The sequence below is a fragment of the Pan paniscus genome, chromosome 4, assembly GCF_029289425.2.
Source record: "Pan paniscus chromosome 4, NHGRI_mPanPan1-v2.0_pri, whole genome shotgun sequence".
In the NCBI taxonomy this organism is placed as follows: Eukaryota; Metazoa; Chordata; class Mammalia; order Primates; family Hominidae; genus Pan; species Pan paniscus.
Window position 1 is genome coordinate 98,122,870 of NC_073253.2, and position 27,412 is coordinate 98,150,281.

At 36.4% G+C, this 27,412-nt stretch overlaps 1 protein-coding gene across 12 annotated transcripts in view; it reads left to right on the forward strand.

The window, feature by feature from the left end:
* Positions 1-27,412, forward strand: part of PAM (peptidylglycine alpha-amidating monooxygenase) — a 281,268-nt gene that overhangs the window by 89,913 nt on the left and 163,943 nt on the right. For all 12 annotated transcript variants that reach the window (XM_008953692.5, XM_034960298.3, XM_034960299.3 and 9 more), the window contains exons 2-3: positions 20,442-20,903; positions 21,894-22,014. In XM_008953692.5, the coding sequence (XP_008951940.2) occupies positions 20,815-20,903; positions 21,894-22,014 (210 nt within the window). In that variant the 5' untranslated portion in view covers positions 20,442-20,814. The remainder of the gene's footprint in view (positions 1-20,441; positions 20,904-21,893; positions 22,015-27,412) is intronic.

Here is a 27,412-nt window from a genome sequence, read left to right on the forward strand (position 1 = left end):
CAGATAAGTGGAGACAATTGACAGGCATTTTGAGTGTGGAAAGAGAAAACAAGAGTCAAAGCATAATGTTAAAGTGATGCCGTGTGGTCAGTTGCTGGAATATCAGCTGTTTGCTATAAATGTAATGTTCACTTCCTACATTCATGTGTAAGGAAAATTACTGATAAGGTAGGAAGTTTATTTTTTCTACAGCCTAGACTGTCATAAAATCTGATGGCTCCATTTTCATTCATTTAAATATTTGGGGATTCGATTTGTCCTGTTATCTAAACTAATTAAGGTCAGAACATCCAATACTTCCATTTATTCAGGGGTACAAATGTTTTCTTTTTGTGTTACTGAATAGCATGAAAACATCGTGCTGAAGAGTTTTAGATGCCCTATGTTCAAAGTCTTTATTTAATTATTAGTGCTTTTATCAGGCTTTATGCAAGGTGCCAGGTTTCCTGAAGTAACTAAAGCTTGATATGGCTTTATGTTATGATGGGAAATTAATAAATGAGGATGAGAACTGGGGAAATGAAGTGTGAAATTATGTGGTATTTCAAAGCGTAAGCTTCCTTTGTGATCTATGTTTTATCATATACTAGCTCACATTTGGTGGTGCATTTGCTCATGGGTCAACAGGCCCTTAGGCTGTAGTAGTTTCTTTAAAACATCAGGCCTGAAGTATATACTAACTATACCACTAACCAGGCTTGTGTTTCATGGGGTGTTGAATTGTGCTGAATTATTTCTTAGAAGCAAGTTGATGCTTTTTTTCCTTTTCTTCCTCCCTTAAACTACTCCCTGATGGTGAAAATAACAATGAAATATACAGCTACCCTTGAGAAGTTCACATTCTCACTGGTCACCTGCCTCCAGTTTGCCCCCAACTTCCATTTCAGCCTCCAGGTCACTGCCAGAATGAGCTTGTAAAACACACATGTGATCTTCTCACCTATAGGATAAAGATAAATCCCTAGGCATGGATCACGAGGTCCTTTGTGCATTGGCTCCTGCCCTTTTCTCTGGTCTTATGTCCCATCCCTCTGTGTGTTCTGGTTGTACTTAACTACTTGTAGTTTTAAAAACTCAACTTGCTGTCTCCTGCCTCAAGGTTGATGTATAAGCGGTTTCCTCTATTTTGGATGCTTTTTCTCCACTGCCACCTGGTAAACACCTGGTGGTTAGCTCAGATATAGCTTCCTCCTGGAAGCTGCCTATCTCAGTCAGGCTGTTAGGTTTCAAGGAGTAGAAACCCACAAATAAAAAGTGTTTATACAAGGGAAAGAGCAGGCCACTTCATGGACATCCCAGAATAAGGCAGGTTATATAGCAAGGACTTTGGGTATGGAAGAGGACAGTCAAGAACTAAGGTTGGTCACGTGCTGTCTTATGGCACTGCTTGATCTCTATCTCTTTTCTTTCTGTGCCTGCTCCCTTCTTCTCTTGATTTACAAAGTGATGTTCTGGCTTCTCAGTTCTTCTGTCACTTTAGCTTGCTCGTAGCTTTGCTTTGGCTTACTCTAATGTCAAGTTGGCCCTGATTCTACATGAATTTTCAAGTCAGCTAACATCTCCTTTTCTTCTTTTCAAATTAGCAGGGAGAGATTTTTGGATGGACCCAGTTAAGTCAAGTGGACAATTAGCTATGGCTGAAGAGGGTCATCGTATCTTACATGGGTCCTACCTTTCAAGGCTGGGAGAGTGTGGTTAGTGCTGCTGCTTTGATTCTACCACTTAGAAGTAGACCATCTTTTTCTTTCTCCCGAGTCCCATTTTACTAAGCTCCTAAGCACTCATTTTTCCTTATCCTTCACTCAAAGGGTCTAAGGTACTCAGATTTCAGGATGCAGCATCTTGCCCTGTATTAAGAAACCCTTCTGCTGGAATCACCTGAGGTCAGGAGTTCAAGACCAGCCTGGCCAACATGGTGAAAGCCTGTCTCTACTAAAAATACAAAAACTAGCCAGGCATGGTGACATGTGCCTATAATCCCAGCTACTCGGGAGGCTGAGGCAGAAGAATCTCTTAAACCCGGTGGGTGGAGGTTGCAGTGAGCTGAGATCATGCCACTGCACTCCAGCCTGGGTGACAAGAGCAAAACTCCATCTCAAAAGTTTTTTTTGCCAAGTAAGAAGACAACTTCAGTTATTTGAGTGGGCATGGTTTCACTGGGATCATTATAAAATATTTGCTTTGGTTAATGCAGTGAATGCAACTCTTTATTTGGGAAAAAAAAATTAGTAAAATATAAAAGAAAATTCGATATTTAAAATTCCCTGTGCTGTGAAAATTTATCTACTTGAGTCAGCTAAAGATAGTAAAATTACATTTAGGTTAATATCATTCCGCTCTCTAAACTACTTCCTAAGACTATTCCAGTGAGAGTACTTCAGATGATAAGGGGCAAAATTTCCTAGGAAAACTTATTTAGGTGGAAATATCCTAAAGAAACTCAATTAAAACTGAAATCTGTCAGAGAACTAAAAAGTTTTATCTTTAAATACACACTACATCCTACAGTTTCTTCCATTGTGCCCTATTTTGAGAATTTATCTTACAAAACATTACTTCTATTATAGCAAGAATAAGAACATGGTGAAAATATTATTGATTATTGCCAATGAAAAACACTGGTTTTTGAGGATTCTGTTCCAAGTAGCCTTCATGATCTTCCTGAAAAACCTGTTCTTCATGCTGGGATTTGCAGAATATATAGAATGATCTTCTGTGGGTGTCAGAAGGAGGAAATGCCTAAGGAAAAGAATTCTGTAAAATTTATTTGGATTACCAGATGTGTTCTCTTTCTCTCTCTTCATGTCCTTCTCTTTCTTCCTCTTTTTTTTTTCTCTAAGCAGAAGTCATAGAACTTGATTGTTCTTTACTTTTCCCAGTTATAAGAAGAGGATGTTGATACCTGTTTTGCTTTCTCCTGATTATTTTGGGGAATCTTGTGAATATACCTTATAAACTGTTGCATTTTAGAAATATGAGATACTGTTGGTGCCTACTGTACACGGCAAAGGCAACAAAGATGACTAACACATGGCCCTTACATGAAAGGGTTAACCCTTCAGCAGATGGATAGATTCTTCCCTGGATAACTGAAAAGCCTCACTGTGGAAAGGGGAACCCTACATATACTGACTTATGAGCGTCCCACAAAGAAAAGACCAACTTGATGCTCAGGCCTCCTCCAGAGCAGCACCAGACAGCTTGTTAGTGTCTCACTCTGAAATGCAAATACACAGTCACAAATCATCAGACTTTTTAGGGAGGTGTCTGGAGAAAGGGAGAATTTTGAAAAAGAGAGAAAAGAACTCAGCTGAAACAATGTAGGGAGGAACAGATAATAGAACTGAAACTAGAAAATGGAGAGAGTTGATAGGTAAAGTTGAGGAAATCCCTCACAAAGAAGGATAAAAACAAAGAGACAGTGGAAAAGAAATGCCAGGAAATTTGGGGGATCATTCCAGCAGGTCCAACATCTAAATATAGGAGTTTTAAAGAAGATGATAGAGATAAATGTGGAACAGAAATTGTCAAAGAATATGTAAGAATATTTATCAGAATCAGTATCTTAAGTCTTCAGATTAGAATGGCCTAGCAAGATGAATGAGAAAAGACCCATATGAGGGCACATCAATAAAAGTTCAGAACAAGAAGTCAAGGAGAAAACTTTAAAAGCCTCCAGAGAATGGAGAGAGAAAGAGATTGAGATATCACAAATAAACTGTAAAAAATCAGAATGGCACCTGAATTCTAAACAATAGGACTATAAGAAGACAGAGGGACAATATCCTTAAAATTCTTAGGGGAAAGGATTGTCATTATATAAACCCCTATCCACCCAAACACAATCATGGATATAGCTAAAATAAAGATATTCTCAACACGGATCTGGAACCGTGCTCCAGTTCCAGAACTCTAGTAAAAAGAAAAAGGTGGCCGGACGCGGTGCCTCACGCCTGTAATCCCAGCACTTTTTGGGAGGCCAAGGCAGGCGGATCACGAGGTCAGGAGATCGAGACCATCCTGGCTAACACAGTGAAACCCCGTCTCTACTAAAAATACAAAAAATTAGCTGGGCATGGTGGCGTGCACCTGTAGTCCCAGCTACTTGGGAGGCTGAGGCAGGAGAATCGCTTGAACCCGGGAGGCGGAGATTGCAGTGAGCCGAGATCGCGCCACTGCACTCCAGCCTGGGTGACAGAGCAAGACTGTCTCAAAAAAAAAAAAAAAAAAAAGGAAAAAGAAAAAGGTGCATAAGTAAAGGTAACAATCATGGGACACTACTTGGTTCAGTGGAGAACATTAGTTATATAGTTTAACAACTTAAATATTAATTTAACCAAAAATTGTGATATGAGTCTATTGGAATGCTGGTGGGATGTGATAGGAGACTTCAATCCTCATCTTCCAAAGTAAGAAGTCAATAGATAATTAATGGAACTCTGAAATTGATAAATTAGAATATCAACATATTCGGGAAAATGAATGTCAGTACCAGAACACCCTGCTAAAAGAGTGGAAAATAATTGCATCTCAGGAGCAGGATTTGGAGTAGCTGGGCAAGGGAATGCTGTTTTCATGGTAGGTTTTTAGTACTATTTGACTTTTAACTATGTGTATATATTACTCTCATTTTAAAAATCATTTAAACATTTATTTTCTATTTCAAAACTTGATATATATCCAAATTTGATATGCGCCATTTTCCTTAAACTTTACTATGAGATCCTGAAGAACTGTGTCATGTATTTTTTTTATGTTATTCCTTGTTCCCATTCATTCACTTAACATTTACTAAGTATGTCAATGTGTTTTTGTGTGCTAAGTTTGGGGATATAGCAGTGGAATGTGCAGGATGAAGCTTGATGCTTGCTGGGTTAAAAAAAAAACAAATGAGCTTTCTTCTGAACTGAGGATGTTTTTTAGCCCTTAGCAAACATAGTGCATTGAGTAGAAGTAAGCATGAATGAAGGTATTGAAATTCATATTCTGTCTTCTCTGTAACTGATATAAACTTCTTCATAAACCCCCATCCTGCTGAGTAGTTGGAAAATCATTAAATTTGCTCCTTAGAGTTATCTGGCTCGTCTGCTTTAATATTCTTTTTTCATGTAAATATTTGAGTAATTTCTAAATTTAAGTCCCTATTAGAGGGCTGTTCCATAACTTGCCCTCTTTTTGTGTGAGTAGGCAGTTAGAAGAGCCTCCCTGTGAGCATCACTGCTCACTGGCAGAGGGAAAAAGAGTGTGGTGAATCACACACAGGCTTTTAAAACTTCAGAGTGGACACAATTCACTTCTGTTCCTCCTTATTGGCTAAAGGAGATCACATGGCCACTTGGTGGACAGTACTTGACTTCCCCACCAAGCGCGGGTAGTCGAGGGGGCGGCTGGCGGGGTGGTGGTACTTCAAGCTGCACAGCTGTGGGGAACGGAGCCATGTCTTCTTTACAGCTCATACAACGCCCTGCAAAAAACCAGATATCTGGGAAATTCTGATATGAAGAATCTAGAAGAAAGAAATGTAGAGGTAGAAAAAAGAGCAGGAGTAATTACCGACTACCATTTGGTCTCAAATTCAAATTAATTAATTGGTGGGACAAATATGGGGCGACAGGAAACTCATATTGGTAGGTTCTATTTTGGGAAGACAAAAAGCAGATTAGTTTATTGACTGAATCTGCTGGAACAGGAGGAAAGAGGGATTGGGAAAACCTAAAACTGACTGTGAGGAGAACTCTGCTCAGTAATCAGATGCACGATTCATTTAGAAAATATTATTTTATGTGCATAAAAGTGGGATTGCTTTCCCTTAGAATTTTTCCATAATTTTATTACTATTGACTTTCTCCTTAGGAGAAAAATTTAAATACAAAAGATTCAGGAGTGTGAGTGAATACTTAGGTTGTGTGTATATGTATTTTGATTATATATTGGAACACGTTGCATAATTAAACTTAAATATTTTAATGGTATCTCATTTGGTATATCCTTGGAGGATAATTGGAACTCGATAAAGAATATCCCCTCTAGTGTGTTTTGTTTTTACATAACAAAGGCAGCCTTAATGAGCCTTTATCTCATTACAATGTAATACTAATAGTGATTTAAATATAAAAATGAAAGGGAAAATTTATCATAAATTTTATTCTCTTTTAGGCAAATAATACTGCTTAACTCATTCATTTTTCTGATTTTAAAGTCAGCATTTGATTAAGATAAAGCTTACTGATAAAAGATGTTGACCTTTTTGATAGCAAGCACATTTTTTGCATTTTGTGAAAAGATAAGGAGACAATTACAAAGTTTTAGGAACAAGGAAAATAGGCCATTTTAACATATTAATTTGGCTAAATCAGAATGAAACAATTAATAGTATTGTTTTAATATCTTAAAATAACTCTGTAGCCTTGAGTTCAAGAGAAATACGACATGTTAGTGCTATGTTATTATTTATGGAGAAAGGACTTTCACCTTTGTGTTTTTTTCTTAACCTTGTTTTAATTGATCAAATAATTTAAAGTGTGTTTTTTCATTATATTTGAATGCATTAATATTTAATAATATCATTCTTTCATCTCTGTCATTCAACTTATCTTTTCTATTTAACCGTAGATGAAGGTATTGTGGAACAAAATACAAATTCTACTATGCCAAAAAAGCAGTAATCTGTACAACATATTCTTATTTTCCTAGATATATACCCAGCATAACCAATGTGGAAGCTGCTTTCTCCATTGGTATCTGTCCCTGAATCAATGATGCAGTCATCTGCACCAGCCATTATGATGGTGGAAATGACTGGCCAGTCAAGCATTGGCCATTAATTTTGAATACATCCTTGAAAATCATGTTGAAAAATAAAATGGTCAGCTTCTTTTAAGTATCTGATATACCTCTGGACTGATTATGGGGACTACTGATTATTTTAAAGCTTTATTTTGTCAATGGAATTTTACAGGTTTTGACAATGACCTTAATATATTTTTAAATAAGAATAAATATGAAAAAAGAATAAATATGATCTCTACTAAATGTGTAAATTTTGTATCTTTATGAATAGTTTATTTAAAAGCGTAATGCTCTGTTTTTTTTCTATTTGGTTTCATTTTTTTCAGTCTTTAAAAACATAACCTTTCAAAAGGGTAACGGTTTCTGGTTGGGATTATTAGAAGTACGTTGTTTGCTTTATCCAGAGTTTTACATAATGTTATGAGTTAGTCGTACCAGGATCAAAGAAGTTTTTTTAATTTGTATGATTTCTTCAGTGTTTTAAAGAGATGTAATTTTATGATAATAGAAATTAATGTGGATTATAATGGGAAGCAAATTTAAAATATAAAATAAAATTTGTGCATATATGCTGACTTTTAAAACTCCACTTCAAAGGAACCACCTCCCAGCAAGATAATTTACATAAGCCCTTTATTTAGGAATGAATACTAAATTCAATAGAACCAAGTAAAAAATAGTAAACTTGATTACACATACAGCATTTAGTATTCCTATAGCACTTAGTAGTCATACAGTACATTTGATCTTTTAAAATGCTTTAGCAACAATAAGGTACATTTCTTGTCCGTATTTCTCTAAGGAAATAAGCAAGTATTACTAAGAATCTATTTGTGTAATTCAAATACTAAGCACCTAGTTAAGCACACCATTTTATATTTCATTTGTTCCAGAAACATCCAGCTACTTTTGGAATATAAATGTACATAATTGACCCTCACTGCTGATTTCTTTTGGCAGTTGGTTCTGCGAGACTGCTTCTGTATAGTTTTCTTAAGTCATGCAACACAAACTTGAGGCTAAGACATATAGTACCTGTCAGTGCCAGTACCTAATAAATGTTTCCTAATAATCCTGACATAACATTGATTATTCCCTTGGAATATAAATTGTTATTCCTGATTAGTGAAGCATATTTCAAATGATTTAGGTTGAGGTTTTAGTTATATTTTTGCTAAATGAGAGAGTTACCATTTTTGTTTTTATTTTTAGTGTTAGGAAGAGTATTTCAATTTGGGTTTTTAGCTCTGTTTTTCCCTGACTCTTCAAAGATAATTGTAAAGTTCCTGACATCTGAAGATGTTCTAGTACTCTGAAATAATAAAGATGAAATATATATAGGTTCAGAATGAACAGTGTAAATTTAGAAAAATAAAAGAAAGATTTTATATTTTATCCATTGATAACGCTAAACCTGAAACACTACTAACAACTTGTGATCTCTCTGGTGCTTTACTCTTTTTAGAATTTGCTCAGATTATTTTTGTTTCTCACAGTAGCCATTTGGTAGAGCATTTATCAATGCCATCTATTTAGACAGGGGGAACCAAAGTTAAGAAATGTGAAGGGAATCCCCTTAGGACTTAGAACTATCACTTCTGACTTCAAGTCTGCGCCCTCATTTTACACCAGTGGTTTTCATTCATTGGCTCAGAATCCACAGGGGAGGCAGATTTAGGGTGAAGCCCAGAGTCACTGCCAGGAAATGAGCATTGTGCGATGTGAAACAATAACACTTCTCACACTTACGTGTACTATTGGTTTGAATTATATGTGACACGAAGTAAAAATTTATTTAAAAGCATTACTGATTCAGTAATGATTCAGCTTAGCCTTTATGTATTTTCCTAATAAATACCAGAAGTACAGCCTCTATCAAGTTGGTAGATCCTGCCTTGAAGGCAGCCAAAGTTGCGGTTCAGTCCCTGCCCCACTACTGCTGGCAACATGATGTGCAACACGTTCCTTGACTTCTGTGCCTCTATTTGCTCATCTGTAAAATGTAGATAGTACTTAGACCTAGCTTATAGGATGTCATGAGCATTAAATGAAATTATACATGGAAAGTATTTAAAATGCTGCCTGGCATATTGCAAATACTCAAAAACTATTAATATTATTTTAATTATCAATAGCGTCATTATAATGTATAGTTCCATGAAATGTCCTCATTTTAAAAAGGGATTTTTATACTTCAAAAATGGGAATGACTTCTCTATACTATACTGCCTGCGGGCCTCCTTATTTTGGTTTAAATTGGCAAATGCTGGGTATTTCACATTTTTCTGCGACTTAAAAACTCAACTTTTAGTTATGATATAACTCAAGCTTGGGGCATGTAGCCTCAACAATGGAGAGAGAAAGCTAATAAGATCAACTGGGTGTGCTTGGGCTTCACTTCCTTGATACTCCTGGAAGTCCACCTCGGATGTGTCTTAGGCCTGGAGGATCATGGACCTCATCTTTTTTTAGCTCTCATTTTCCATTCCAGGGTGCATATTGCTAGTCACTGTGGGAAACCTTGTAAAAATTATTAAAAACTGGGAAAGAACAAGCCACTCTGTGAGCACCTTGTTAAAATAAACCACTTCTTCCTAAGCTCAAGACAGCAAGAAACAGTTTAATAGCAATGAAATAAACTCACCACCTGTTTGTGCAGCAGCATCAAAGAATTCTAACAAACATAAGAATGCTTTGATCATTTTCAGCCAGAAGAAAATTATGAAGCTCTTCATTGATAGTTCATGGGGAATTTGGGGACACTGATCAAAGAAAACTGTTAGTGCTATAGACTAGAAATTAAGATATCTGCATATAAGCTACTTCAGTACATTGTACTTTCAGTGGTGAATTGCATATTTAAAAATTCAAATGGTTGTCTTACGATTAAGCTAAATTTTATTTTAGCCTCTCTGCCCTAAAATAAAAGACATTAAAATGTTTTTTTAAGCAACTTTGTTCTTTTGTTAATGACTTCCAGATTATCTAGTTGAGACGAATTGAGAGGGCAGTGTGTAGTTTACACTTTGCAGAATCCCTCTAAGGGATTCTAAACCCAATTGAGCAGAATTATTCAAATGTTTTGACATTCTTTGATGATCTTTAAGAAAAATTTCCATATGTTTTTCAATTCTATAATAGGGTTATATGATTATAGATTTCACTTTTAAGTACTGTAATAATATAGCTGAGTGGCTTGAAGAAAATGATAGCAAAACTTTTATAATAGGAAAGGGTATGTTTATGCATTTTGTTGTACAAATTTGAACATTTGAAATGGGAAACATAAGAATCATTTGAAAATACAACTATGCTATGAGAGAAAACACTTCTGTATGAATAGCACCAGAAACAGAAGACAAAGGTCACTGTTGTTTTTAAGTGAAAATCTAGACATTTCCTATAGACTTTTAAAGAAAGAGAATACTTACTTTGTAACTGCATGGTCTGGGTCTGAGCTGGTTTTTGCATGTAGTTAATACCTCCTGCCTCTGAAGTCGTTGGAAAGCATTTAACAAAATATATATTAAAATGCTTCAGGAATAACTAGTATGCCTAAGGATGTGGAATCAAACAGGAAGAAAAGTCACAAACATCTCATTAAAAATGTGTTGATTGATTGCAAGAAAAACAGAAGGAAAGGCAGATCCCCACCTTCAGACCACATCCACTGAAGCCCGGTACACTAAATATTTGCACTTACATGCGGTTACCCTCCCTCCATTCTATACCAACTTCCTCCTAAAAATAAAAGAAACTAGTAACACAAAGACCCACAAAAGAAGCAGTACAAAGCATTAATGCAAAAGATCTTTCAATACCTAAATCAGTGGGTCAATCTATGATTCACACTTTTTTTGAAAAAAACATCCAAGATTTGAAATGTAGTGAGGTCTTTGACATTACTCGCAAACTAGTTCCTGAAAAATTTTACTGAAGAGGAACAAAGTCCATTAATTTCTGAAATGGCATATTACGGACATAGTCTCTAAGTCTAGGTTCTGCTGACTGACTTGCTTCATGAGTTAAGGCAGAGCTCACAGAAGGTTGTCCACCAAATAGCTCTGCAAAACCAGCCCAAAAGTCTGTTCCCCTGACTCAACAATGTTTCAAGGAGAAAGTAGGTGACAGCTGAAGAGGTGTTTTGTGCTGTTGTGAAACTAAATTTTATGTAATGTCCTGAGCTTATAAATAAATAAAGTACCTGGTAGGCAAATTAGGATACAAAGAAGTGGTCCACTTCTCTGGCATCATCTGTAGTGGTTAATGCTTTCCTCTGCAGTTCACCCATCTCTTGAGAACTTGACAGTTCAGTCTTTAGAGTAAAAAGATGTGTGCTGTTTGGAAGACAGGGATCTGTTTTATTTTACAGTAAAATATGCCAGCATTGAATGTGATACATGTGTTAGGAAGCAACATTTGTATTAGTCAAAGCTGAGGAATTTAATTAAGAATTATATGTCTTGTTATTTTCCCCATGGAAGTATTTACAGGGCTGAGCGATTTGATGACTAATGGACATATTTAAAGGGCGTCTGTTACTGATCATGGAAACAAAAAATAAAATAAAATAAAATTTTTTACTTTTGGCAAGTTCTTATTGCAGTAGAATCATATGCTGAATGGTACCCCTGAGATTTTTTTTCAGCATATATGTTCTAATAGGTACCCAGCCAATTTTGACTTGCAAGGGAAAGATACTTCAAATTGGCTGCATGTTAGAAGACATGAATCCCAAACAAATCTGTGTGCAGAAAATACCATTCAATTTGCTATGTCTTGCTAATGAAGAGAGCCTTAAAAAACAAACCAACAACAACAACAACAAAAAACAGCAACTTGGTACACCTAAGTGTGGTAAACCCTGTGTTCCACCTAGGGTGAAGTTTATCTTCCTAGAGCAAGGGTGTCCCTCAGTGATCACAACACAGATGATTTTAAAGTTTCAGCTAGTAATGTTAATGAGAAAAGCTGGCCAGTTATAAAAAAAATAGAAAGGGCAAAAAACAAATGAACAAACAACTGCACTTGAGAGCTGAGCAGCAGTTTTAACAACTACTCCTAGCCTCAGAGACTGAGAGCAGATAGGGAGCAGTGGGGACAGTGGCAGTCTGCGGATTGCTGGCCACGTCAAAAAGGGAGTCACTACTTGGCTCAGCTAATTGTTGCTGTGTGGAAATGTGAGTCCAGTGCTGCCAGATTTTTATGGCTCTTCAAGAGAGTGGAAATCTGGGTTTTATATGAAATCTTTCATTTTGAAATGTTTATTCAGAGCTCAAATATGGGGGAGGAGTTGGGAAAAAACCCATGCAGGCCAAACCAAATCTTCTTTTGGATCAATTTGAACCATAGGCATAGGACTTCGATTTGTTACCTTCTGAATTAGCTAAATGAGTAATGTTTATAAAGTTGAAGAGGGAATGTTTCCTAGTATATGAATGGAAAAGAGACTAGGTGCGTAGTTAAGAGCTTCAACCATGGCGTCAGATTGCCTGTGTTTATGTCCTGGCTGGGTACCATGGGCATGTTACCAATTCGCTTTGTGTCCAGTTGCCACTTCAGTAAAATAGGAATGATAATGGTACAAATTTCATAGAGTTGCTGTGAGGATTCAGAAGAGCTAATTTATATAAACTGCTTAGTACAATGCCTGGCATATAGTAATTGCTCAATAAACATGAGCTATTATTATTTTGCAAGAAAATGGTATTCAAAGGATTTACCTATTTGTTATACCTGAAGAAAATATCCCCAATAAATATGGAGGGTCTGTTTTGTGTTGAAGAGTATGGATTAAGAGCATGGATTCTGGAGTCAGCAGGCTAGGATTTGAATTCTTGCTCTATCACTGTGTAACCAGAACAAGTTAATTTTTGTGAGCTTTAGATTCCTCATCTATAAAACAGAATTAATAACCCATATCTCAAAGTCATAAGAATTCAGCAAGATGATACATGCAAAGTCAGTGCTGGCATATAAGTCAGTAAGTGTTAACTGTTGTTATGATTATTCTGTTAGGATATTTTCCCCCATTATTTGGAAGTTCCATTTTTGCAAACACTTTTTTAAGTTATTTGTTTCTTATTATATGTACTTAAAGAAAATGGAATTGCATTTGATTTACAAGTTAAGCTTCATCTTAATGAGCCACATTACAACAGTGGTTCTCAACCAGGTGATTTTACCCTTCAGAAGACATTTGGCAATGTCTGGAGACATTTTTGATTGCCATAACTGAGGGGAATGCTACTGGCATCTAGTGGGTGGAGGCCAAGGGTGCCGCTGAACACCCTGTAATACACAAGACAGCCCCTACAACAAAGAATGGTTCAGCCCAAAATGTTGATAGTGCTGAACTTAAGAAGCTCTGCATTACAGCTATATAGCCACCATAACATTTAGTTTGTAATGTTCATGCTAAGCAGAGGAAGAATTTTTCTTTTATCAAAACATTACCTAACTTTCAGATAGCAGTTAACATGTAAATTGAAATCTGTGGAACCATATTTAATAAAATATTTTAAAATGCATATATTCCTGTTTTCTTCTAGTTACAAAAGTAATACAAGCCAGTGAAAATTAAAAGACTACAAAAGCATATAAATAGGACAGTGAACTCCACCTTTTCCCCAACCATCTCCATAGAAAATCTCTGGAAATGCAACAGTTTAAGTTATATTACTTCAGACTTTTAAATACAGTCACACGCCTCATAACGATGCTTTACTCAGTGTCACGACACATATGTGATGGTGGTCCCATAAGATTATAATAGAGCTGAACAATTCCTATCACCTAGTAACATCGTAGTCATCATAATGTCAATGCATTACTCATGTGTTTGTGGTGATGCTGATGTTAACAAACCTACTGCCCTACCAGTCACATAAAAGTTTGGCACATATGATTGTGTATAGTACATAATACTTGATAAAGATAATAAACGACTGTGTTATTGGTTTATGCATTTACAATACTATTTTATCTTTATTTTAGAGTGCACTCCTTCTACTTACAAAAAAAATGTTAACTGTAAAACAGCCTCAGGCAGGTTTTTCAGGAGGCATTTCAAAAGGCATTGCTATAATAGGAGATGACTGTTCCATGTGTTATTGCCCAGAAGACCTTTGGTGGGACAAGATGTGGAGGTGAAAAACTGATATTGATCATCCTGATCTTGTATAGGCCTAGGCTAGTGTGTGTGTGTGTGTGTGTGTGTGTGTGTGTGTGTCTTCATTTTTAACAAAAAAGCTTAAAAAGTTTAATAAGGTTTTCTTTAAAAAAGCTTATAGAATAAAGATATACAGAAAAGATATTTTATATACTTGTACAATGCATTTGTTTTTTAAGCTAAATGTTATTGCAAAGGAGTTAAGTTAAACAATTTTTAAAAGTTTATGAAGTAAAAAGCTACACTGCACTAAGATTAATTTATTATTGAAGAATATTTTTAAAATAAATTTAGTATAGCTTGCAGGAAACTGCATAAAATCTCCTGTACAGTGTTATAAAGTCTATAGTAGCATACAGTAATGTCCTAGGCCTCTCAGTCACCACTCACTCACTCAACCAGAGCTACTTCCAGTCCTGAAGCTCCATTTATAAGTGCCGTATACAAATGTACCATTTCTTATCTTATATACCGTATTTTTACTGTACCTTTTCTATGTTTAGATACACAGATACTTAGCATTATGTTTGAGTTGTTTCCAGTATTCACTATAGTAACATGCTGTACAGGTTTGTAGCCTAGGAGCAGTAGACTGTATAGAGCCTTGGTGTGTCATAGTCTATACCATCTAGGTTTATGTAAGTACAGTCAATGATGTTCACACAAGGATGAAATGGCCTAACATAACAATGCATTTTTTAGGACATAACCCCATTTTTAAGTGACACACAACTCTCTATATGTATGCTGTTCCATAATTTGCTGTTCAAAAATTGATGTCTTTTTTCTTCCTGACCGGTTCAGTCCTAAAGCAACTATCTAGGGCAAAGCAGGGTAGATATTGAGGAAGGGTGGCCTGGCATGGGGCATTGGAGCCCATATTAGGTAAGGAGGCATCCGTGTGATGGGGTTGGTGACCTGGCATGGAGCGTCAGAGCCCAGACAGGGTGAGGAGGGCATCCATGTGTGCGCAGCCTGGTATAAGGTGTTCACAAAGGGCAAGTGAGATAAAGTACACAAAGAGGAAGGTCTTGTGCAGGGCTTTGAGCCCAGGTGGGAGAAGGGGCAGAAAGCAAGGAAATGTTCAAAGGATGATAGGAATATGTCAAAGGCTAGCACTTTGGAAGGGCGAGGTGGGGGAATAGCTTGCATCCAGGAGTTTGAGACCAGCCTGGGAAACGTGGTGAAACCCTGTCTCTACAAAAAATACAAAACAAATTAGCCAGGTGTAGTGGTGCATACCTGTGGTCCCAGCTATTTGGGAGGCTGAGGTAGGATGATCACCTGAGCCCAGGAGGTAGGGGTTGCAGTGAGCTAAGATCATGCCACTGTACTCCGCCTGGGCAACACAGCGTGAGACCCTGTCTCAAAAAAAATAATAATAAAATAACCACTTCACCAAAACATATTAATTATAAAGGGAAAAAAATAGTAACAGTATGGTGGAAAGAGCTGGAAGACATCAATTTAATCAAATCGTCAAAGTTAATATTGTCAGTAATGAGACAAGTCACAATCATGGCCACTTAATAAAATGCTATGGTAGCCAGCTTCCAAGCAGATGGTCCTCCCCACCTAGCTATTCATGCCCTGGGTGGTCTTCTCCTTCAGTGGGTGGGGCTGACCTGTATGGCCAGCAAGATGTTAGAGAAATGATGGTATGTGGCTTCTGATGCTACATAATAAAAGACTGCTCACTCTGGGGGAAGCCAGCTGGATGTTGTGAAGACACTCAAGTAGCCCGAGAGAGAGGCCACATATTGAAGACAAGTTTTTTTGCCAACAGCCAGCACTAACTTGCCAGCCATGTGAGCAAGCTATCTTGCAAGCAAATCTTCCAGCTCCAGTCAAGCCTTCAGATGACTGCAGTTCTGGTTCACATCTAAACTACAACCTCATAAGAGAACCTCGCAGCTAAGCTTTTCCTGATACACAGAAACTATACAAGAGAATGCTTATTGTTTTCACCTACTATGTTTTGGGATAATTAGATATGCAGCAATGGACAATTAACACAGATGTAGTGAGAAGAACACACCATCATTTCTGTCATACTCCTGCCAAAGATGCATAACCTGAATCTGGTCCTAATGAAACATAAAACAAACACTGATTGAGAGGCATTCTGCAAAATAGCTAGCCTATAATCTTCCATAAAGTCAAGGTCATAGAAGCTGAAGACAGACTGAGAAACTGGAGTGAAGCAGACTGGAGATATGACAGCTCTCTTTGGAACACCTGATTCTGAACTGGATTATTTTGCTAATAAAAGACATTATTGGGACAGTGGGCAAAGTTTGGAACCTGAGGATTAGATGTTAGTAATGTATCCATGTGAATTTTTTTATTTTGATGATTTTATTGAGGTTATGTAGTAGAACATATTTGTTTTTAGGAAGTTATACTAAAGTGTTTAGGGATGATGGAGCATCAGGTCAGTAACTCTAAATTGATTATGGAAAAAAGTTATTTGTACTATACTTGCAGCATTTCTGTAAGTTTCAGGTTCTTTAAAATTTTTTTAAGTTATGCCAAAAATATGTTATAAAATATGCCTTTGGAGGCCAGGCATGGTGGCTCATGCCTGTAATCTCAGCACTTCAGGAGGCTGAGACAGGCAGATCACTTGAGCTCAGGAGTTCGAGACCAGCCTGGGAAACTTGGCAAAAACTTGTCTCTACAAAAAATACAAATATTAGCAGGACATGGTGGTGTATGTCTGTAGTCCCGGCTACTTGGGAGGCTGAGACAGGAGGACTGCTTGAGTCTGGGAGGCAGAGGTTGGAGTGAGCCAAAATTGCACCACTGCACTCCAGCCTGGGCGACAAAGTAAGACCCTGTCTCAAAAAAAAAAAAAAAAAATTGCCCTTGGCTTTAAAAATAGACACATATTGTCTTTTTTTTTTTTTTTAAAGGGGTGCATAGCATTCTGGTTTTTGTAACTATAAGTTTTTTTCCCACAAATCTCCTATTGAAGGACGTTTAAATTGCTTTCAATTCTTTGCCATTATAAACATCCGGGTCTTTGTTATTACGAACAATACTAGTAAACATTTTTATAAACATAGTTGTGCCTTGTTCAGTTTTTGCCTAAGAATTAATCCTCAGAAGTCAAATTGCTATGTGAATGGATATGTGCCCTTTAATCAGTTTAATCGTAAGTCATTCAAGGAAACTGCATAAAATCCCCTTAAAAGAAAATGAAATTTACAGTTTAGTAGTCATTTTTATTTGTTTCTCTCCCCCAGAAAGTAATTTCTATAAGAGTGGGAACGTTATCTGTCTTGATTATCACCGTCCCCAGCATTCAGAGTCTCAGGCATTCAATATATATTTGCTGCAACAATAATAGGGAACATTTATTATGTGTCTAGCACTGTTCTAAGGGTATTAATTTAGTTTTTGCTGGCAATAGCCCTACGAGGTAGGTAATATGATTACGTCCATTTTGCAGATGAAGAAACTGAAGCTAGAGAAGTTAGGTACTTGTCTAGTTTCACACAGCTAATAAATAGTGGACCCAGGAATTAGGCAGTTTTCCTTCAGTTTACAGGTATCCACTATGCTGTACAGGGTCTCTTATAAATGAATACACGACTGAATGGTCAAATTGGTCAATATATTTATTTGGCTGTTTGACCAGTAACAAATGCCAGCTATCTTTTTTTTTTTTAAAAAAAAAAAGAAAATTAGAGGGAATGGACTGCCTACTTTGTAAGAGCCAAATTAGTTTTATGGTCTTCTGGACTAGGCTGTACTTAACTACCTACTAATGCTCCTCCTGGAATTAATATCCATACAGGTATAGGTTATAAATCATTCTTACCTGAAGATTTTATGGATATGTAAACAGAACATTTGCTTTGTATTACAAATAAAATAGTAAATCTGGGCCTGCAGCTTGAGTCTAGGAGGCAGAAATTTTATTACTTTATGAACATACTCTGTTCCCCACCTGGGCTCCTTTGCTCCTGCCATTTCCCTGTACCTGTAATGCTGATTGTCCACCTCCCACAGTGGAAACTCTAACTGTCCTCCAAGGCTTGCTCAGTAGCCACCCCTTCCACTGAATACTGCTTTTACTCTTCTTTTTTCTTGCCCTCCTTTTGAGGATTCTTTCCTTCTTCAAAATTCTGAGTCTCTTTTTATAGTACTCATATAGAATACTACATTCTAAATATACCTTATGTTACTGTGTAGAGTTCTCATCTCCCTTAATAGACTATATTCTTTTTTAGTTTTATTCATTTTATAAAACTCCAGTATGTATTATAATCTTTTGTATAAAGTATTGAAACTAAGGGTTTTTTTTTTTTGGATGAGTGAAGGAATTATCTCAACGAAATATGTGAAATATATTTAAAATTTTTAAATCTTAAATAAGAATACTAATAAAATTTGATTATTATATGTTCTTCATTATCCAGAATTATAAAAAAATAAAATAGGTGGACATGTTTTTTTTGATATGATGATTTGTATTTCGTCTTTAGCTTACAAGTCATCCAGAAACAAGAAGCATAATTAGCTTTCATTTTTATAAGACCTTTTGTTCTATTCATGGCTACAAATACCAACTTTGCTTCTACCCACAACTTTAATTCCCTTTTCTTTAAGTGGGTGGTTTAGGGACATCAAAGGTAATAAAATCAAAGAGATAAGTGGAATATTTTTTTCAAAGGCTAGTACTTAAGGGTGTGTTCCTGTTAGAGAATTTTAATACTTAATTTGTTTTCAAGTGTTTGTGTAATACCAAATCTCCTTGCCAACTGGAAGAGGGACTGTCCTTGAATCCTGTTCTGAATAAAATATTAAAATATAATCCCTTCTTCATATATATATATATATATATTTTAAAGAACTTCAGGGAATGTGAAGTATTGTCATTTGATAGGATTATACTTTGTTGCTAGCAAAGGCAATAGCATAGCCTTCCGGCCAATTGTTTCTCTTCCTCCAGAAGGAGTTCTTTCCTTTACCCACAGGATAAGGATAAAGCTGAAGGTTTTTGTTTCTGAAAGCCCAAACAGCAAGCCAAAGAGAAAGTTCAAACAAATATTGTCAGTCTTTTAAAAATGTCATTGCTTATGTAAATTAGCTGGCCCTTGACTGCTGGTGAGCCTCAAGCATCCTTGAATTGGTTGGATGTTAAGTCAGGTTTTATTTATACTTGGTATATGGTATCTAGAAAGCACTTATCATGAAGAATCTCACTTCATTTAAGGTTAGCGCTTTTTTATTTGTTTTGGTTCTAGGTTTTTGTTTTGTTTTGTTTTGTTTTAGATTAGCTTCACTATCTTGTGATTTCCAGAGGCTGATGTATTACTATGAAACATTTCGATATGATTTTTCCTTATTTTTTCTTTTTACTGTTACACATCTTCCCATCAAATTCATTCGAGATTCTTGGAACGATGTTTATAGTTACTGACTAAAATAAAACTTTAATCTCTTTCTTTGGAAGTACAGTATTTTTATATTGTGAATTATACAGTTTTAATTTATGCCTTCAGACTAAAATTTGCAGGTTTGATAACATAGTCTTAAATATATTCAGTCAAAATATGAATATTTTCAAGTTTAGCCTAGTTGAGTCCTCTTATAAAACGTTGAGCTGTAACATTAGTTCTTCATGGCCTCTCATTTGTATTAATGTGACGTTCTTGATGATAACCTTTGAAGATAAAATTCATTTGGGGGGCAGCTAAGATTCTCCCTACTCTTTCTAATTATGTTGTAAAACTCCAAACTTAGGAAGGATATCTTTTGGAAGGCATGCCTTATGAGTACAAAATTATTATTTTGCTTATGAGATGCAGGATTTTTAAATGGGCATTTACATCTTGTGTATCATGTTAGCTGTAGAGTTTTGGTTTGTTTTAAAATAATTCTGAGAACTTGAGCAATTCTGTGATGATCCTTGGGAGCTCTTGGTAGGAGATATCATTCCTCTTGGATCTGTAGCTCTGTGATGCATGTATATAAACATGCTTTGTTCTCAAAGTCTTTTTCTATCTGATTACTGTGGTATCCAGTGCTTTGTCTTTGCCTCTCTTCGTTTTTTGTTTTGTTTTTTTCCTTGTGCCTTAGCCGGTCATTTGTGTGATGTTTACATTCAGCAGAGAGGTATTTAGAGCATTTTTGGTGAGAGAAAGGAGTGATAGAGGAAGTAAGGAGAAATTCAGACTGGGGTGGCTGTGAGGGATAAAGGGGGGAAGAAGTAGGAAAAGAAAACAGGAGTGGGTCCGAGGGAGGAAGAGCAAGCAAAGACAGAACACCAGCTCTACAGGGGCTGCGCCGTGGGGGTTCCTGAAATCTTGGGGGCTGGCTGTGGGGGAGGGAGCTCAAGAGACCAGCATTTTCCCCAGGCTTGGGCGCAAGCTTGTGAAACTACTAATGTATTAAAGAACCTCAGCTGGGATTTGCTGAGGACAAATGCTGTTACGTGTTAGTCATCCATTATCTGCTTCTATTTTTGCAGGTTCTGAATGATGACTGACGCGGGTTTGGGTGATACCCCTCACAGCCCCTGTCATTCCGGAGTGATAAAGCACCCGCGCGTCTAGCCCCAGCGCCAGGGCACGCGAGCGGCGCTGGAGGGAGGAAAGCTTCCGCCTGCGGGCCGGACAAAAGTCCCTCCTGCCCACGGCTTTCTGCCCGCCGCTCGTGACCGAGACGCCTCGCCGCGGCCAGCTCGCTGCTCTCGCGGGCGGATGGTGTGTGGCCGCCGCAGGACGCCCGCCGTGCCCGGGCCATGAAGTAGCGGCTGCTGGCGGCGCCGCTGCCCAACCGCCAGCCCCAGCCCCGCGCTGCGCTGCCCGGTCCTCTCCCGGCGGGGTCGGATCGGCGTGGACATGGCTGGCCGCGTCCCTAGCCTGCTAGTTCTCCTTGTTTTTCCAAGCAGCTGTTTGGCTTTCCGAAGCCCACTTTCTGTCTTTAAGAGGTGGGTGTTCGTTGTTCGGGTGCTTTCTGTGCATGCTGTTGAGAAATGTAATCACTTTTATGAACCTGAGTGTTGGCAAAATAGACGAGGTTGATGTTCTTTGCTGGAATGACTTGGAATTTTAGCACAGTAACTTCTTGTGAAGTCCCCCGTGCAGAAAAAGCCCACTGCATTGTAGCCAAGCAGTTCTGGCTTTCAAAACTCCAATTAGAAGTTGTGATTTCCAAAACTAATCACTCCCTCTGGGGGAGATATTTCAGGAACTACAATATATTCGCTTAGATTTGAATGCCTGCTTGTTTATAACAGCTCGAAGAATAAAATATAAAGATACATTAGTGTCGAGGAGAAGCAGATCATAGACTGTAATAGCTCACAAGGAAACACTGAGCTGTATACAAACGCCTCATAATTACCTTATTAAATATTTATGTACTTGTACATTTGTAATTCACATCGCAGTCTTTTATTTCTTCCTCCTAACAGCTCTGCCTCCTAGCAAGATTATGGTTGGCTTTCTTGTTTCTAGCTAGTAATTCTGGACACTGAAAATAGTTACAGAAATTTTTACTGGGTCATGGTTAATATTTCTGCCATTAGAAAATTGGCATGCCTGTGATCATTTGTAATGTATTAATACTATATCTTCATTAACTTGAAACAGATATATGTTTTGACATATATTTTTATATGACATAATTTTTTATAAATTTTCAATAAAAACAAGTTTTTATTGAATGGAGTTTTAAATGTAGCCTGGTTGATTGCATTGGTTATATTTTGTTTACAAATTAGGTATATATTGTTATTGGACTATAAAATGAAAATCTGAGTATGTTTACGAACATTGTGTAGTCATCACATCTTTAGAGTTTTCATTGGGTTTAAATCAATCATCTTTAAGGTCATAGAATTCCTTTCTTTCCCCTTCTCATGTTGAGTTTAGATTCCATTATGTTCAAGAATATTGAAATTGCCCTCTTTTTTAAGGTTTAAAGAAACTACCAGACCATTTTCCAATGAATGTCTTGGTACCACCAGACCGGTAGTTCCTATTGATTCATCAGATTTTGCATTGGATATTCGCATGCCTGGGGTTACACCTAAACAGGTGAGAGGAATTTTGTCTTTCATTATTCACTTGTTCTGGATACAATCTATAATTAAAGTAAGGAAACTGCATTTACAGCTGTAGGAACTTCTTTAAACGTAGGCATTTGCTTTCAAGACTCCAGCTAAGGCTAGAATAATTGAATATTTTAAAGAGGGTTAAGTCTTTCAAGGTGAATCTTTCACTTAAATTTTGTTTTTAAAATTTTACTTATATTATCATTTGTGGTTTGAAATGGAATGTCGAAAATTTACATTTTGAGATTCTCTGTGGAGTAATAGCCTCTGTAATGCAGCATGCAAGTACGCATTAAAATATGAAAAATTATTCTAATAAAGGAAAATGATATTGAGCAGCTGCATTTAAGCTAGTTTGTTTAAATATCCTTTTATTGCAACCACAAGTCAAGAAATAAAAACGTGTTTACTGCTAAGAATTTGAAAAACAAAACATTCCACTCTTTTAAAAGTTAAGAAAACTGTTCATACAGGTGGCTGATTGTGAGTTTTCTTTAACCTGACTTGCTCGTTGTAAGAGATGTATTTTGAAATAATGGCAAAGCTCATATAAATGTGACTTACAGAGCATTTTGTGTAGAACTAGGTTGCTGCTAGGGCTTTCCCTCTTTTAGGTACACGCAAGAAGCTCAAACCCACTGCTGTCATGTGTGCAAGGTGTTTCATTAAGCATAAAAAGGCCAGAATTAATTATGCTTTGCAGCCAGGCAGTGCAGGGATTTATGTGTGTCATTAAAAAATAGTCCCCTCCTTTTGAAGGGCTGCAGAGACAGGGAAAGACCTGGATATTGTAGAGCTGCAGTGGCTGATGACTCATTGTTGCAGATAACATTCTATTTTTCTTTTCTTTTTTATTTTATTTTCAGTACTAGGAAAATAAAGGTATTCGTATTCTACTTATTAGGCAGAATTCCCTTTGCAATTGACATCCAGAAGCTTTAGAGAATACACATGGGCCTTTTTTCGGGACTAAGAATTGGCATTCATTTATTTGAAGACCTGTGTATGATTGTCTATAACTAACTACCACTGTAAAAATGACTTTCACTTCCTCCTCATCCCCAAATGACCATGCAGATGACTTTCCATGCATTCAGTTGTTACTGTGCTAGCTTTTAATTTCGTAAGCTTTTTATTTAGTATTTAACTGCAAAAAGTGTAATGAGATTGAGACTAGGAGAGAAGAACAACAGTTGCTCACTTATGAAGTGTGCCTCTTTTCTCACTTTTAAAACTGGGTTTCCCCCCTGTATTTGCTTGAACTGAATGTATTTTTTTTAAATATCCACTAATTGGGTTTTCAAGCACTCTTTCCCCACAAGAATATCATTATTTTATCAAATAGTCTTTTGTTTGGTTCATTATTATTGTTATTCTTTCTTCTCATTATTTAAGAGTAATAACATTTAAATTACTTAACAATAATAATGGGCAACTGTGATGGGGTCAGTAATCTCAGAAACAGATCTTAGAGGAATTGATTATAAAAAGTCATGGAGGAGCTCCATTTTCATAAAGTAAAATGTGTTCATTTTTATAATCCTATAATTATCAAAATAACTCCATGGGGAAAGAACATACATTGTTTAAATAATTGCTTTTTATTTTGCACTATCTGTATTCACCTTGGCCTCATGCAGTGCATATTTGCTGGTTGCCTTTCCAGCAAATAGCTGGTTGCCTCCTTGCTCCTTCTCTGAGACTATGTGATTCCCAAGAGCTTCCTACCCAGACTCCAGAGATGGAACACATGGACCGTGATTGATGATTGACTGTATCCCACCTCCCTTTCCACAATGATTGGTTCAAAAGAAAGTGTGTGATTTAGACCATTCAAATCTTAGGACTTTTGCTGAGAATGTATTTTTCTGTTGCATGTGAGCAGTAGGCTTGTCTTGCTAGGGTCTGCTGAATTCATGAGGGAGCCATGCCTATAATAAAACTAACACCATAGAGGGCAATGCAGAGAGATTGAAAGAATGTAGATGCTTGGTGACGTCACTACTTATGCAGTGTTCAGTTATGTTAGCCTTTCTGGTTTGAATAAAGTTGAGTTGGGTTTTGTCTTACTTGCAACTGAAACTACTGGGTAAATGATTCAGTTGCTCTGCCTGACAGCTCAGAACTGCTTGTTGAATATTTCTTCCATTTTTTTCCCATCACTCTCTATTGACCATGTGCCATGAGTATGTAACTTGGTTCAGCTGACATACAGATCTTATACTTTATAAACTTTTATGAGAAATGGTAGACTCTCCATTGAATATGCCCAGGAAGAGGTGGATACAGAACCTTCAGAACCTCTTTCCTTCTGAATTTGGTGTTCTAGTGAGGAAGACCAAGAGCTCTGATGCCGTAAGTACTTTTGAAGAAAGTATTATTTTCTTAAAATGAAGATAAAACCAAAGTTTTACACAAGTCCTTAAGAGGAAAGGAGGTGAAAAAAAGCAAGACAGAATAATGAAAACATATTAGAGGGAAGAAACAAAAGGTAGAAGGGAAATAAGAAGAGTTGACCAAAAACAAAATGAAAAAAAGGTCCAAGAAAATGGAATGATCAAGAACAAAAATAAAAGGAAAAAAATCAGGAATAACTAGACTATGAAGATAGAAGATCTAAAAATCATAAAAGAATAGAGGTTGAAGGAAAATGTGAAAACAAGGAAAGACATTGAGTTAAATGGCAGAGGATTTTTTTTTTTGATCGCAGACAATCAAAAAGAGCCACAAAATTTAAAGAAGGAACAGAGAAGAACTTGAGTTGGGAATTGAGAGACATCATGTTGATTAAAGAAATGTATTCATTCCACAAGATTTTTTTAAAATAAAGTACATCTTAAGTTTTGGCAATAATGAAAGCTATATCAATACATCTTATGTGTATCCTTTCTTTGGAAAACTTGAGATTGTTAGGTAGGCTTAGATAGAGAAACAAGCAGATGTAGAACAGAGGTGGAAAGAACCTTAGACATAATACAGATAGTGCAACTAACTAATTTTACAGATGGAATACAAGCCTAGATTAGTGTCTTATCAAGGATATCCAGTCACGTCAGGCCTCTGAGTTGCCATTCTGCCATACCACAGGACTTTAAAGTGGCAATTAAAAATTTCTCCCATTAAACTAGATCCAGTGAGTCTGGGAAAAGTGGTTTATTATCTGTTGCAATATCAATTTTATAATCAAAGTAAGCTCATTCTGTCTCTTCTCTGACTTAAAAAATTTGAAAATAGTTTCCATCCTTTTTTAGAAATGGATAATCAGTGTTTAATCTCTGTTAATAGGTGTTTTTCCAGCCTTTGGGAAGATTAGAGAGAAGAGTAGGCGAGTTTTAAATAGCCTATCATAAAGTCAGGATCTGGTGTTCCATGGCACTGGCTTCAAATCCAGCAGAGCCATGAAGTGGTGATATCTTGAGACTCCTCTTTTAGCACTGTTTCTTTCTTATTTGATTCCCTTTCTCACCCAGGACCCACTGGACTTTTGCTGTCACCAACTCTCATATCAAAAAACAAAAGAATTTGATAAACTGCCAGTTCATGGTCATAGTATGGTAATATCAATTTGACATGTTAACTATCCCTTTGGTGTTGGATTTCAAAATAAATAAAGGTATAATTACAATGGTTTTCCATAATGTTTATTGCCTAAATCTAACTCAAATCCAGGGGTTAAACAGAGGCATTGGGGCTGGGCTGACAGCATCTGGCCTCAGCTCTTGCAGTCTCAACTCAAATTTGTTTCTTAACTGGCTAGTCCTGTTCCTTCTTCTGTAGAAAGGATAATAATAGTTTATTATCCTACACTACCAAGGTTGTTCTGAAGACTGAGTGACATAATGTTCAGTTGCCTTGCACATGATAAGATCTCAGAAAATGTATACTAATATTATTATTACGTGTGTTCAGGGAAATGTGAACGCACCTTGACACTAGAAAGAAATTGCTAACCCTTAGGCTTTCAGCAGTGACTTCATGGAGAAGCTAAGACATTGCAATAATTGTGAAGGAGATGAAAGTGAACCAAATGAAGAAAATAGAAAGTACAAACCTAGGCAAGAGAAACCTGGATAAAGTACTCAAAGAAGTAAATCTTTCAGTGTCCTTAAGTATTCATAAGTAGTTGTTTTCATTAAAAATGGACCTATCATAAGAGAATAAAAGGAACACTGAGAATAGATATGCTTTTCTCAGAAATTCTTATACATCTTTATATTGCTTGGAGGAGAAGTTATTAAAAGAACTCTCATCGGTTTGAAACCTTTTATTTTATATATATATAAAAATATATATTATATATAATACATTTATATATATTATATATATATGTATATTTGAAATAAGCCTTGATTTTTTTTCAGTGTCTACTTTCCTAAGGACTTTATACATTGACCTTATTTAAAAAACACTTTTATCTAATGTAAGTACTTTCAAATCCTAGGTTTATGTAGCATTCTATTTATTTGCTATTTGCTCAACTTAGGTCCTCTGTGTTCTTAGCTTAAGAACTTACAAGTGCAAACAAATTTGCAAAAATTAAATGATTTTACCAAATTAAATATCTTCCTTGAGCCTAATTTCTTAAAGCCTTATATTAATTGAATTTCTTTCAATGAAGATGTTTTAGGCTGTCATTAGTGTAATCATTTTCCTCCCTTATTTTGGCAGTGATGATTTGAGAACTGTGAAGAAATACATCTTACCCTTTCTGAACCTCTTGCAAATTCTTGTCTCATTCAGCATTTGTCTTTTAAAGGACTCTTCAGATCATGCATTGAAATCAGAAAGCAGCCTATCCCTGTGTATCTAAGCACATATATCTATTGCCAGGAATCAGAACAATTCTGAGTTTAAGAATCACAGCAGATACCCCAGAGCAACAGGTTGAAAAACCTGAAATTAGAATCTTAAGTTATTATTTTAAAATATTGATGAAAGAATGTTGTCGTTGAAATGAAACCAGAATGAACAAAATACTCCTCCAAAATGTTCTCAAAATCTTCCCACTGTGTTTCACTTTGCTGTTTTCTCAAATTAACAGTCATTAGAAAACGTTAAGTAACGTACTTTAACTTCTTCATTTTCTAACATGAGGAAGAGATTCCCTTGCCTCCACAATACATACATAATCTGTAAAAAGAACCCAGCTTTCATGGGCTTTTCTTTCTGCACTCCTGTAAGGAATCAGTTTTAAAATATCAAACCATAATCATAACATCATTTATAAGTGGCAGTTGCTCAGAATATCTGTTTTATCAGAGGTAATATACAAGTTAAACGCAGAATTGTTTTTATTAAATTCAGAATGCTAATTAAATTAGACTTTGTATGTATGTTAGTTAGTTGTTCAGAAGCTTGGCTTTTGTCTAGTTTTGAGGCTA